Genomic DNA, 13,370 nt, shown 5'->3' on the forward strand with positions numbered 1-13,370 from the left:
CCCCGCTGAGCCCTGTCCCCGCAGCGCTTCTTCCAGGTGGTGAGCTACATGGTGGACGCGGAGAACCGGGACAAGTGGGAGGATGCCCAACAGGTGAGCGGCACAGGACATGAGCCCTGGGTACCAGGGGGCAGCCGGGACACATCCCAGCAAGCTGCAGAGCTGGTCCCTCGCCCGCAGGTCTCGCCGGGCTCCGTGCACCTGATGAAGGTGGTGGAGGACTTCATCCATCTGGTGGGGGATGCGCTGAAGGCCATCCAGAGCTCCCTCATCGTCACCGACAACCTGGGTGAGCGGCGGGGTGGGCACGGGGCTGTGGCAGGCACGGGGACCGGCCGGTGATGCCCGCTCTGCCCTGGCAGTGATCAGCATCCAGAGGGAGCCTGTCTCGGCTGTCTCCAGCGACATCAACTTCCCCATGAAGGGGCGGAGGGGCATGAAGGACTGGGCCCGGAGCTCCGAGGACAAGCTCTTCATCCCCAGGGAGGTGCTGAGCCTCGCCTCGGCCGGTGAGGCTGGGCTGGGCACAGCTGCGACTGTGAGCACATGGGCGGGCACAGCTGGCAGTGGGACTGTCTGGGCACATCTGGGAGCGTGCACGTGTGTGTGTGTGCACATCTGGGGATGGGAATGTATGTGTGTGCACATCTGGGAGTGTGCACGTGTGTGTGTGTGCACATCTGGGGATGGGAATGTATGTGTGTGCACATCTGGGAGCGTGCACGTGTGTGTGTGCACATCTGGGTTGTGTGTGCATGCACATCTGGGAGTGGGAATGTGTGTGTGCACACATGTGCTTTGTGCACATCTGGGAGTGGGAATGTGTGTACATCTGGGTGTGTGCATGTGTGTGCACATCTGGGAGTGTGCACATCTGGGAGTGTGCACAGGTGTGTGTGCACATGTGCTTGTGCACATCTGGGAGTGGGAATGTGTGTGCACATCTGAGTGTGCACACGTGTGTGTGTGTGCACAGCTGGCAGTGAGAACACATGTGTGCACGTCTGGACTCCAGCCAGCCCAGGTGTGTCTGCCACGCCTGTGCCAGGGATGGGGTCCCCCTGCCGTCACGGGTGTCGGGGACCCAGGCGTGGGCTCCATCCCCACGCGTGCGCTGGCTGACGGCCCTGCTGTCCCCTCCCGTGTCCCCACAGAGACAGAGGACTCCTCCCACTTCGTCATCGGGGCAGTGCTGTACCGCACCCTGGGGCTGATCCTGCCCCCGCCCAGGTGAGTGGGGGCTGCCCTCTGCCCCCGCACCGTGCCAGCTCCCCGGACCTCTGACCAGCTGCTGACCCTCCCTGCAGGACCCCCCTGGCTGTCACCTCCAAGGTGCTGATGGTGACAGTGCGCCCGCCGACCAAGCCTGCCGAGCCGCTCATCCTGGTGGAGCTCTCCCACATCATCAACGTGAGTGGCCCCCTCTTGTGCCACCGCTTGGTCACCAGGCCACCTCTCAGTCCCGTACGGGTGTCACTGGCCCCCTCCTGTGCCACCGCTTGGTCACCAGGTCACCCTTCAGTCCTGTATGGGTGTCACTGCCCCCTTTGCCCACACCATCAATGTGAGTGCCCCCCCCCCTTGTGCCACCACCGTGCCACTTTATGACTGTGTCACCACATCGCCCTGTCACCTCTCGGTGCCGTGTGGCTCCTACTGACTCCTTTGCCCGCAGGCACTGGGAGCTGAACAAGGGCCAGCAGCTCCCAGCTGGTGGCCACAAGCACCATGATGGGGGCACACCATGGTGGGGGTAGTTAATTGGGCAGGTCCCCGCGGCTCAGATAACCTCCTGAGGGGTAGGAGCAGGGCAGGGAGTGCCACACTAACCTCTCCCTCTGCCCACAGGGCACATCCCACCCGCAGTGTGTCACCTGGGACTACTCGAGGACGTGAGTGAGGGACAAGGGGACAGGCACACCCTGGCAGTGCCCTCACTGGGTGATACTGGGCGATGGAGCCGTCCCAGTGCCCTGGGGGGTCGTTGAGACGCTGGTGGGAGGGATGAGGAGCAGGGCTGGTCCCTTCCTGCGGTGCCACGGGGTCGATGTGGCTCCTCCGCGTGACGCGGGCACGGCGCTGCCAGCCTGCCAGATGCGATTTGTTAGCGCCCTGCCCGGCGCTCTGGCAGGAGCCAGGGAAAAGTAGGGCACGGCGGGGGGAGAGGCACTGCTGGCAGCCCCCCCCCCCCCCCCAGCCCAGGTGCCCGTGGGTGCTCTGCACCTCGGGGTCACTGGTTCCAGTGCAGGGGTGGTGATGAGTGTGGCAGGTCTCAGCCTAACCCCGGGGCAGCTGCGTCCTCAGCTGTCCCACAGACCCAGTTCCCACTTTCCCTGCCTTGCTGGGAGTGGTGGCTTCTCTCCCGTGCCATGGCTGGTGCCAGCACGGGGCATTCCCTCTCAGGTCCCTCCCGGCGGGGGGTCCCCGTGGCAGGAGGATGTCACCCACTGCCAGGCAGGTCTGGCTTTGGGGTAGCTGTGGAAGCCAAGGCTCTTGCTGGGGAGGGCACATATGAGTGCCAGGACTGATGTGTGTGCCAGGGGAGCTTCTGGTACTGCTGCCACCTGCTCCAGCGCAGTCTCAGCCTCACTCATCACTCCTCCTCCTGTGCCTGGGCCCCTCCCTCTGTGCTTTGCCCTTCCCCTTCCTCACCCCCCCCCTACCTAGGTGAGCTGATTAAAGATCATCCTTCATGTTTTGCTCCATTCCTGGGGGGGAGGCAGTAGGAACTGGGGTAGGGCTGGTTTCAGCTCCACCATGGGCTCAGGGGATTAACCTGGCAGTACTCAACCCCCCACGCCCCCCAACATCTGCCTCCCCTCCCAGACGGGGACCAGCAAAGGGTTAACTGGGGAGGGAGGGGCTGGAAGGGGCTGCGCCCGTGTTTGATCAGTTCAAATTGCTCTCACTCGCGCTGGTCCCATTAATCAGGGATGCTGGCTTGGGAAACTGGGACACGGAGAGCTGCCAAACCCTGGAGACCCTCCCAGCGCACACCAAATGCCAGTGCCGCCAGCTCGCCACCTTCGCCGTCCTCGCCCAGCTGCCCAGAGACCTGGTAGGGGACAGGGACAAGCCTGCCGGGGACATGGGTCATGAATGGCAGGGGGGGTGATCCCTGGGGATGTGGGACCTGCCCAAGGTGAGGGTCTTAGGGGGAGGATGAGGATGGGCAGGGGCTACGTTGGGTTGGCTGCAGGCAACTCGACAGGGTGGGGTGGGCACTGGAGGGGGGGGTGAGGGTGGTGTCTCCCAGCACCCGAGGGATTCCCTGGCACCCTGAGGGTGGGCTCGAGTGGGCAGGGTTGCTGTGGATGATAGGGGTTGGTATGGGGCATTGCTGTGTGTAAGGAAGGGAGGGGGCAGCCCAGGCATCCCCCTACCCCATTGCTATTCTGCCTGCGTCCCCCGTTGGCATGGAGATGGGCACGGGTCCTCTGGAAGGCGCTTTGGCTGCACCACCGCTGCCACTGACTCCCCTCCTGCACCCAGGGGGTCCCCAACTGGAAAGGGAGGGTGGAGGGGCCCAGTGTGGGGGCTGGCAGGGAGTAGCCATGGAGGGCCAGGCTCAGCCACTCCCCCTTGTCCGTGCACCCCCCCAGGCCATGGACCCCTCGGGCAGCCCTTCGGTGCCGCTGATGATCGGCTGTGCCGTGTCCTGCATGGCTCTGCTGACCCTCCTGGTGATCTACGCTGCCTTCTGGAGGTGACCGCGGGGGGCACCAGGGGTGTGGCACCATGTGGGGAGGGGGGCAGCAAAGGAGGGCACGGTGCAGGCAAAGCTCAGCGTCAATGGGATTAAATGCCTGGTGGTGGGAAGAGAATGACCGGTGGGAGAAGTGCCCAGGCTGCCTGGCACCGTCCCTGGCGCAGGAGCATGCAGGGGACACAGAAGAGGGACATGGGACAAGCTGGCACCCCGACCCCACCCTGCTCCTGCCCACAGGTTCATCAAGTCAGAGCGCTCCATCATCCTCCTCAACTTCTGCTTCTCCATCCTGGCCTCCAACATCCTCATCCTGGTGGGTCAGTCCCAGATGCTCAGCAAGGTGGGTGCCAGCATCGTGCCACCCTCCCGGGGGTGGGCACAGGGGCTGTGGCAAGGTCCGAGCCCTCTCTTGCCAGCCTGCTCCCTGCTGCCTTGCAGCAGCAGATTGGGTTTGGATTAACTGCTCTGGGGATTAAATCTCTGTGCCGGTGTCTCAGACGCAAACCTTGCCCAGGCGTGGGAGTTTAACCGCCACGGTGCCAGCTGGGTGCCACTCTGCCTCCTGGTGACGTGCCCCATGTCCCTGCAGGGTGTGTGCACCATGACAGCTGCCTTCCTCCACTTCTTCTTCCTCTCGTCCTTCTGCTGGGTGCTGACTGAAGCCTGGCAGTCCTACCTGGCGGTGATCGGCCGGATCCGGACACGCCTGGTCAGGAAGAGATTCCTGTGCTTGGGATGGGGTAAGAGCCTGGCATGGCTGGTCCTGGGGTGGGCTGGAGGGGAGGGAACCTCTTCCCCCGAGTAACAAGTGGCAGGACAAGAGGAAATGGCCTCAGGCTGCAGTAGGAGAGGATTAGGTTGGACATGAGAAGAAGCTTCTTGGCTGGAAGGGTTCTCAAAGCCTGGCACAGGCTGCCCAGGGAGGTGGTTGAGTGCCCATTCCTGGAGGTGTTTCAAGGAGGCAGAGCTGTGGTGCTGAGGGCCATGGTTTAGCACCAGTCTTGGCAGAGCTAGAGAATGGTTGGTCTGGGTGATCTTAAAGGTCTCTGCCAACCAACCCCATTCTATGATCTTATAATCCTGCCCTATGCCTCTTCCTGGCACCCCCTAGATGGGGAAACTGAGGCACAGTGGAGGTCACTTCAATGTGGCACCACCCTCTGACCAGCCAGAGCAGAATGGCTCCATCCCTGTCCTCCAGCCACGGATGCTGGCTCAGAATCAATGCCGGGAGGGGGACAGTGGTGCCACCCCCCTACAGCTCCAGCCTTGTCTCCCCTCTCCAGGCTTGCCCGCCCTCGTGGTCGCAGTCTCCGTCGGCTTCACACGGACCAAAGGCTACGGGACAGCCAGCTAGTACGTGGGGATGGGGGCGGGGCACAGGGCCGGGCATGGGGACCGCTCTGGGTTGGCAGCAGGGCACAGCGGGGACTGCGGGGATGTCCCTTCCCCGCTGGCCCTTGACAGGCTGCGGTCCCCTGCAGCTGCTGGCTCTCGCTGGAGGGCGGTTTGCTCTACGCCTTCGTGGGACCTGCTGCCGTCATCGTGCTGGTGAGCTGACCCCGAGCCTCGAAGCCCCCCCAGATCCACCCTGGTGGGTGGCAGCTCCTGCCAGTCCTGGCTCCTGGAGGGCCCCCGTGCCTGGCCCTAATGCCAGCACCGCTCTCGCCCAAGGTGAACATGCTGGTTGGCATCATCGTGTTCAACAAGCTCATGTCCCGCGATGGCATTTCAGATAAGTCCAAAAAGCAGCGAGCTGGGTAAGTGCCCTGCGCCCTGCGGGGCTGTCCCTGGGGCTGGCACGGAGCACCCTGCCCTGCTGCGGGGCATGGCATGGGTTCTCCCCCGGGAGTGGGCTGAGGAGCGGGACAGACCTCATCTCATCAGTGGACACAAGGGTCAAGCCTTAGGCAACAACAGCCTCTTGTTGGAGGGGCTGGGCGGGGAGCGGGGAGGAGCTGTTAACCCCACACCTTCCCCTGGGGAAGGGAGAAACCACACCCTGGGGACCCCTTGTGCCCACTGCCAGGGGAGGAGGGCTGAGCCTTGTGCCCACTGCCAGGGGAGGAGGGCTGAGCCTTGTGCCCACTGCCAGAAGAGGAGGGCTGAGCCTTGTGCCCACTGCCAGAGGAGGAGGGCTGAGCCCTGCCCGCCCCATCCTGCTGCCATTTGGCTCGCCATTAACAACTGCTGCCCCCCAACTAACCCGGCTCTTTCTTTCTCTCTTTCTCTTTTCCTTCTCCCATCTGCTTTTTGCCTGTGTCTGTCTGTCCATCCATCCCTCCATCCATCCCTCCATCCATCTGTCTGATCCCTCCCCTTGCCTTTTCCATTCCCCCCCCCCGCCCCTTGCATCCCACTGCCTTGCTTCCCTCGCCCGCATCCCCGCGTGGCCCGGTCCTGGCCGCGGGGCACCCTTGGGGGGGTTGTGGGTGCTTAGCTCCAAGCCCCCTCCCTGTGGTAACCTGCTGCTGAAATGCACCAAGTGCGGCGTGGTGTCCAGCGCGGCCATGACCTCCGCCACCGCCAGCAGTGCCATGTTAGTGCCCGCCTCGCCCCCCGCCCCGAGCACAGCCTTGGAACCCGTGCGAATGGGGAGGGTGGGCTCTGGGCGTCGCCCCGGGGAAGCGGAACAGGCTCTGGGGTTGGGGAGGGGGAGGGGAGGGGATGTCTCCAGGACAAAGGTGAAGGCTGTGTGCTCAGGGTGGGGGTGCGTGCCCCCCTTCCCTCCCCCATGGCCATCCCGTCTGCATGGCATGGCTTCCCGCAGGTCACTTCATCTCTGGGGTCGGGGCGTTGGGGGGGCTCAGTTCTTTTTCCTTGGGGTGGCATGGGAGAGGGGAGGAGGGCATGAGGTGTGCTGTGGGGCCACGAGTCGGTCTTGGCCATGGGGGTGTCCCCAGAATCCTCTTCCTGGCACCTGGGGCCCCTGTCTGGGCTGGGCTGTGACCACCAGCTGAGGTCCCTGCTCCCAGGGGTTTAGGCGTGATGGAAGCTGCCCCAAAAAGTCACCGTTAAAAGAAGAGAAAGAAATCTCCTTCCTGCTCTTCTCGTGGCTGTGGCAGAGTGACAGTGGCCCTGTGCCCCCACCCCACCCCCAGCACCCTTGCTGCCTGTGTTGGGAACAGGGACACATGTGGCTGTACCCTGCCTGGGCCACCTTGGCAATGCCAACGGCTCAAACCAGGGGAACAGAAGGGACCCATGGGTCCCCTCACCCTTAGGCAGGCAGTGCCATGAGCACCCAGCCGGTGCCAGCTTGAGGACAATGAGGAAGAGGGGGCAGCAGAGGGCCCGGCTCGGGTCTCTGTGCCACACTGCGTGTGCACAGTCAGCCGTGGCATCGCTTGTGGGGCGAGAGGTGCCGCTTGGGGTGCGGGGGGGGGAGGGGCTGTCACCGGGCAACCCTGGCACAACGGGCTGACCCTGGCCCCTCTTTCCCTGCCCCCAGGGCATCGCTGTGGAGCTCCTGCGTGGTGCTGCCCCTGCTGGCGCTGACCTGGATGTCGGCCGTGCTCGCCATGACCGACCGGCGCTCCATCCTCTTCCAGGTCCTCTTCGCCGTCTTCAACTCCGTCCAGGGCTTCGTCATCATCACCGTCCACGGCTTCCTGCGCCGAGAGGTGGGGGGGCCCCAAAGGGGTGCCAGGGTGGGAGGACATCCCCTGGCCTGGCCACAGCGCAGGGCGGGGAGGGGGGGGGGGATGATGTGACCAGCTCTTGTCTCCGCAGGTCCAGGACGTGGTGAAGTGTCAGATGGGGGGGTGCAGGAGCGAGGAGAATGAGAACTCGCCCGACTCCTGCAAGAACGGGCAGGTGCAGATCCTGGTGAGTGTGGCAGCGCCGGCCAGGGCACCGCGGGGCCGGCCAGGGGGCAGGGTGGCTCTGGCACATGCCGCTGCTCCCCGTGCTGGCCAAGGTGCATTCATTTCCCCCTCTCCCTCCCCTCTCTTTCTCTCTCTCTCTCTCTCTCCTCTCTCTCTCTCTTCCCCCTCTTCCTGTGTTTTTATAGACAGATTTTGAAAAGGACGTTGACCTGGCGTGTCAGACAGGTGAGGGACTCCCCGCGCTGGGCACAGGGATGGCACCGTGCCGCGCCGGGGAGGGACAGCCATGCCAGCGTGCAGGGGACCAGTCCGACCCTCCCACGGCACCCCCGGCTCCGGCTCTGACCTATCTCCCTGCCCACAGTGCTCTTCAAGGAGGTGAACACCTGCAACCCTGCCACCATCACGGGCACCTTGTCCCGCATCTCCCTGGACGGGGATGAAGACCCCAAGCTCAACACCACCTCAGAAGGTGGCCTGGGTTTCTCCAGCCTGCCAGGGAACATCCCTCCCTCAAGCATCCTGGTCCAGGTCCCCAAGATGACCCCCAACGTGGTGGCAGGTTTGAGCGAGCTGGGCGAGCCGCCGGCACAGCCGCTGGGCATGGAGGCGCCGGGTCCCGTCTACCTGTGCACGGAGAGCAGTCTTCGCCCCCTGGAGTACGGCTGGGTCCGGGCCCCCGAACCCCCCCGGGAGAGCGACTACATGATGCTGCCTCGCCGCACCAGCAGCCTCAAGCCCTTCCCGAGGGAAGAAGCCGCTCTGGCTCCCAGCACCGAGGAGGGGATGCCCAGCGGGACGGGGCGCCCGGCTGCTGAGGGCGATGCCTACCCCGGCTTTGTGGCCATGGATCACGTCAATGTCAACCTGAGCCAGCCCTATGCCACCATGAAGGCTCCCTACGGTCTCCAGTTCAAGCAGCACCCCACGGTGAGGCAGATCCTGGCCTCGGAGCTGTCGGAGCGCAGCCGCACCATGCCCCGCACGGTGCCCGGCTCTGCCATGAAAGTGGGGTCCCTGGAGGTGAGTGGAGGGCTGGGCTGGAAGCCTGTGCCAGGGGACAGAGGAATGGAGTTAGGCATGCAGGAGCATGTGTGCATGTGCAAGGTTGCATGAGGTGCCCCCGTGCTCAGTGCCCTTTGTGCCACCCTTTGCTCAGGGCTTGCTTGACCCCAGTAGCTCAGCTGGGCACCCTGTGTCTCTCTCTGGGCACCTCGTGTCTCCAGTTGGGCTCTGCCCCCTGCAAGTGGCACAGCCTGAGGCTGGCATGAGCTTCACCCCCACTGCTGCCCCTGCTCCCTGCTGCATCCTGGACCTCCAAAGACCTTTCCCTTTTCTTCTCCATCTCCTCCCCCTGCTCTGGTCCCTGCCTGTCCCCTGCCAGAGGAAGAGGTTGCGGTACTCTGACCTGGACTTTGAGGTAAGTCTTGCCACGGCAGCGGGCATCACCACTGCCCATCATGGGGTTGGGTGCCACCTGGTGACTGAACCACCTTGTCCCCAGCTCCCTTCAGCTCCCTGTCAGCACAGCAGTGACTGAGCTGGGATTAAAACCCCAGCACCAAGCGGGTGCTGGTTCTGCTGCTCACCCGCACCCTCTTCCTCCAGGGACCAAGGGGTGCCCTGGGAAGGCAGGGGACGACAAGGGGGAGGGGGTTGGGGTGTGTCCCAGCGGGTGCAGAGCCATACTGGATGCCAAACGGCCACGGGCTCTGCTCTCATCCCGCAGAAGGTGATGCACACACGGAAGCGTCACTCCGAGCTCTACCACGAGCTCAACCAGAAGTTTCACACACTGGACCGGTACCGGGCCCCGGCTGCCGGCTCCTCCAAGGTGAGGTCGTAGTTGGGGGGGGTGGGGTGGGGGGGGTGCCCATCCTGCTCTGATCCGTTCCTCTGTGATCCTTCACCTCCCCTTGCATGGACTAGGAGGGCAGCATCCCAGGAAGGATGGGGGGAGACCCCAGATGCCTGAGGTGATGCCGGGGCTGAGTGCTGGCGGGTTTTCTTCCCGCAGCGAGAAAAGCGGTGGAGCGTCTCGTCGGGAGGCGGGGAGAAGAGCACGGCCAATGTAAGTGCCCCGGAGGCTGGTCTGCCTCAGGGTGAGGTGGGGCTGCTCAGCCTGCAGAAGAGGAGACCTTAGAGCAGCGTTGCGGTGTCTGAAGGGGACCTAGAGGAAGGCTGAGGAGTGACTCCTTGAGAAGGAGTTGTGGCGATAGGGCAGGAGGCAATGGTTTGAAACTGAAGCAGGGAAGAGATGGACTAGAAGAGACTAGAACAGAAGAGAATATAGAACAGAATAGAAAATAGAATAGAATAGAGACTAGGATAGAATAGAATCAGCCAGGTTGGAAGAGACCTCCAAGCTCATCCAGCCCAAGCTAGCACCCAGCCCTATGCAAACAACCAGACCAGGGCACTAAGTGCCTCATCCAGGCTTTGCTTGAACGCCTCCAGGGACAGTGACTCCACCACCTCCCTGGGTTGGACATCAGGAGGAATAAACTCAAGCAGAGCTACAGACCGGGGGCAGAGTGGCTGAGAGCAGCCAGGCAGAGAGAGAGCTGAGTGTGCTGGGAGAGAGGAGCTGCAGAGGAGGCAGCAGTGCCCAGGTGGGCAGCAGAGCCAATGGCATCCTGGGCTGGCTCAAGAGCAGTGTGGGCAGCAGGACAAGGGAGGTTCTTGTGTCCCTGTGCCCAGCACTGCTCAGGCCACACCTGCAGTGCTGTGTCCAGTTCTGGGCTCCTGAATTGCAGAGAGATGTTGAGGTGCTGGAAGGTGCCCAGAGAAGGGCAACAAGGCTGGGGAGGGGCCTGGAGCACAGCCCTGTGAGGAGAGGCTGAGGGAGCTGGGGGTGTGCAGCCTGCAGCAGAGGAGGCTCAGGGCAGAGCTGATTGCTGCCTGCAGCTGCCTGCAGGGAGGCTGTAGCCAGGTGGGGTTGGGCTCTGCTGCCAGGCAGCCAGCAAGAGAACAAAGGGACACAGCCCTAATCTGTGCCAGGGCAGGTTGAGGCTGGATGTTGTTAGGAAGTTGTTGTCAGAGAGAGTGCTTGGCATTGGAATGGGCTGCCCAGGGAGGTGGTGGAGTGGCCGTGGCTGGAGGTGTTGAAGCCAAGCCTGGCTGGGGCACTGAGTGCCATGGTGTGGTTGGTTGGGCAGGGCTGGGTGCTAGGTTGGCACTGGATGATCTTTAGATCTCTTCCAACCCAAACCATTCTATGAATCCCAGATGGGTGGGGATGGGTGGGCTGGTTCCCAGGGGACCAGAGCCGTGTGTCACCAAGCAGCCCAGCCCCAGCTTGCTCTCACCTGGCAGGACATGGCCAGCCCTGAGCAGCAGCAGCAGCAGGCACCGCCCGCGCCGCCGAAGCCGTGGAGCACGTTCAAGGCCATGACGCTGGGATCCCTGCCCAGTGCCCACCGGGAGCGGCTGGAGCTGCGCTGCGCAGACTGGGAGAGTCCCTGCAGCGGCCTGGACGCCACCGACGGCGACTTCCAGACGGAGGTGTGAGCCCCCGCGCCCGCCGTCCATCGCCCCCGGCTCGGCACGCAGCCACCACGCTGGGTTTGCTCCGTTCTCATCGTCTCGGTGGCCGGGGGTCGGGGCGGGGTGGGGGGGGTGGGGCGGGAGGTGGTCCCTACTTGGCTAGAGCCGTCCCCACGGGATGGCCCACGCCTCCCCACCCCCGTCCTGGCGCGGTTCCTCCTCCCTGGCACCCTTCGGATGTGGGGGTGGAGGGGACACAAGCACCCACTCACCCTCCTCATCCTCACCCCTTTCCCCTCCCAACCCCCCCCCCACCGATCACGCCTGCACCCCCCGGGGCAGGCCCGGCCGCGGAGGCCACCAGATTTTCTTTCTTTTCTACCGGGATGTTTCTTCACACCGTGCACCGTGTGCACGCGAGCGGCTGCCCCCCGGGGCTGGGCTGCCCTCGCCCCCCAAACCCTCCCAACCCCCCCCCCCAAACCCCCAACCAAACCCCAAGGCTTTTAGGCCACCCCTCCCCACCGTCCCCACCCCACGGGGCAGGTGCTGTCGTTGTTGGAAATAAAAGTTCACTCTCTGTGGCTCCGTGGGGCTGCGGCCGCCGCTTTGTGCTTGCTGTTGGAGGGGAGGAGAGGGGGAGGGGGAGTCTGGTTGGGGAGGGGAGTGGCTGTCACCTATTGGGGACCCGCAGCTTGTTTGCTTCCCCCACCCCTTGCCATTCCCTCCCGGCTCCATCCCTGCCCGGAGCCTTGGAGCGATCCTCGCTGCCCAGGGCTGGCATCGCCGTCCTGCAGGCACCCACACGGGCGCCACCCCCCCCTGCAATGCCCATGAGCTGCCTTGCAAAGGAGAGCGCCTTATCGCGGGAGCCAAGGGCAGGAAATTACACGGTAATTAATCTATGAGCAAATTAGGAACTTCGAAGGCAATTACCGTGCAAGCTGGAGAGGCACAGAACGTGAGGTCCTGCGCGCTGCCGGAGCGGCCCCGGCGTCGGCACCGCTGCAGCTGGGCATTGCAGGGGGGGTACCGCCCGTGTGGGTGCCTGCAGGACGGTGATGCCAATGGCCGTGGCCGCCAGGTTCATGCTGGATAAGGAACTGTGTTGGGAGAAGAGGAAAAGTGCTGGAGGAGAGGATGTTAGGAGGAGGTTCTTGACAGGGAGGGTGGTGGAACGCTGGAACAGGCTGCCCGGAGGGGCGGTGGAGGCTCTGAGCAGCTTGCTCTGGTTGGAGGTGCCCCTGCTGCCTGCAGGAGGCTTGGGCAAGATGACCTTCGAGGGTCCCTTCCGACTGGATGCATTCTGTGGTTCCGTGACGTGGCAGGGGGGTTGGAACTAGATGATCCTTGTGGTCCCTGACTGATTCTATGATTCTGTTCTATGACATCTCTACTTGGTGGCTCTCAGCACCTCAGGGACTGATGAGATCCATGCTAAGTGTTGATCCACAGCGTGGGACAGGCTCCCAGACTGCTCAGCTGGAGCCTGGCACCAAAACCCTCCCACCATGGCATGGGAAGAGCTGTGTGGCTGCTGTGACAGTGAGGAACATGCCCTGGTTGTCCATGGCTGCCAATTTTCTGGGAGAAGCCACCAGAAGCTTCTTCAAGGGCTTGTTTTGATGAGGAGGTGGCTGTGGGCGAGCAGACAGCACCCTCCAGCACTCCTGTTTTGGGCAGGCAGCTCTCCCACAGGGATGAAGCTGGTGAGATCTGTAGGGCTGGCAGAGGATTCCTGCTCTCCAGGGATGCCAGCACTGCCAAGATCTCCTGGGCAAAGCGTGATGTCCAGTCTGGACCAGTGGGCTGCAAGGTGTTGGTTTGCTTCTTGTCTGCACTGTGGTGCCCCAGGCACTCCATATCCCCTGGGTGCTGGGGTTCAGGGGTGCTGTGCCAGACCTGGGCAGCTGCTCTTTGCTGCAGCATCAGTTCAGGCTTAGGGTGGAGAGAGAAGCAAACTGGGAGCTGCAGCACAGTGATGGGAGCAGGAAGGGAGTGGCTTTGTTTTTCACCAGTGGTCCTGAGGTGGTGGTTGAGAGCTGCTTCTTCACACCCTGTGACAGGACAAGGAGCACAGCAGGTTCCACTTCCACACAAGGGGGAACTCCCCAGGGAGGTTGTGGAGTCTCCTTCTCTGGAGCCTTTTGAGGCCTGGCTGGATGTGTTCCTGTGTGACCTGAGCTAGATTGTATAGTCCTGCACTGGTAAATGAGTTGGACTGGATGATCTCTTTGGGTCCCTTCCAACCTCTGACATCCTGTGAGAGAAGGGGGCAAACTCTTTCCCCCTCTCATTAAAGCAACCTCAAACAAAGCAGAAAGCGAGGTCAGGGGGTCCCAGGCCCC

General features: G+C 63.3%; 1 protein-coding gene across 7 annotated transcripts in view; it reads left to right on the plus strand.

Moving 5' to 3' along the window:
• ADGRB2 (adhesion G protein-coupled receptor B2) overlaps positions 1-11,610 on the plus strand; it is a 35,238-nt gene extending 23,628 nt beyond the window's left edge. For 3 of the 7 annotated variants that reach the window (XM_064172901.1, XM_064172907.1, XM_064172908.1), the window contains 22 exons: positions 25-93; positions 181-289; positions 363-509; positions 1,155-1,230; positions 1,308-1,410; positions 1,849-1,892; positions 2,932-3,058; positions 3,603-3,706; positions 3,947-4,049; positions 4,299-4,449; positions 4,996-5,065; positions 5,194-5,260; positions 5,384-5,469; positions 6,150-6,248; positions 7,161-7,332; positions 7,442-7,537; positions 7,722-7,761; positions 7,901-8,559; positions 8,921-8,956; positions 9,266-9,370; positions 9,554-9,607; positions 10,852-11,610. In XM_064172901.1, the coding sequence (XP_064028971.1) occupies positions 25-93; positions 181-289; positions 363-509; positions 1,155-1,230; positions 1,308-1,410; positions 1,849-1,892; positions 2,932-3,058; positions 3,603-3,706; positions 3,947-4,049; positions 4,299-4,449; positions 4,996-5,065; positions 5,194-5,260; positions 5,384-5,469; positions 6,150-6,248; positions 7,161-7,332; positions 7,442-7,537; positions 7,722-7,761; positions 7,901-8,559; positions 8,921-8,956; positions 9,266-9,370; positions 9,554-9,607; positions 10,852-11,046 (2,712 nt within the window). In that variant the 3' untranslated portion in view covers positions 11,047-11,610. The remainder of the gene's footprint in view (positions 1-24; positions 94-180; positions 290-362; positions 510-1,154; positions 1,231-1,307; positions 1,411-1,848; positions 1,893-2,931; positions 3,059-3,602; positions 3,707-3,946; positions 4,050-4,298; positions 4,450-4,995; positions 5,066-5,193; positions 5,261-5,383; positions 5,470-6,149; positions 6,249-7,160; positions 7,333-7,441; positions 7,538-7,721; positions 7,762-7,900; positions 8,560-8,920; positions 8,957-9,265; positions 9,371-9,553; positions 9,608-10,851) is intronic. The other 4 variants (XM_064172905.1, XM_064172902.1, XM_064172904.1 and 1 more) reach the window with 4 other exon arrangements.
• The last annotated feature ends 1,760 nt before the right edge of the window (positions 11,611-13,370 follow it).

Source organism: Pogoniulus pusillus, chromosome 37 (assembly GCF_015220805.1).
Source record: "Pogoniulus pusillus isolate bPogPus1 chromosome 37, bPogPus1.pri, whole genome shotgun sequence".
Taxonomy (NCBI): domain Eukaryota; kingdom Metazoa; phylum Chordata; class Aves; order Piciformes; family Lybiidae; genus Pogoniulus; species Pogoniulus pusillus.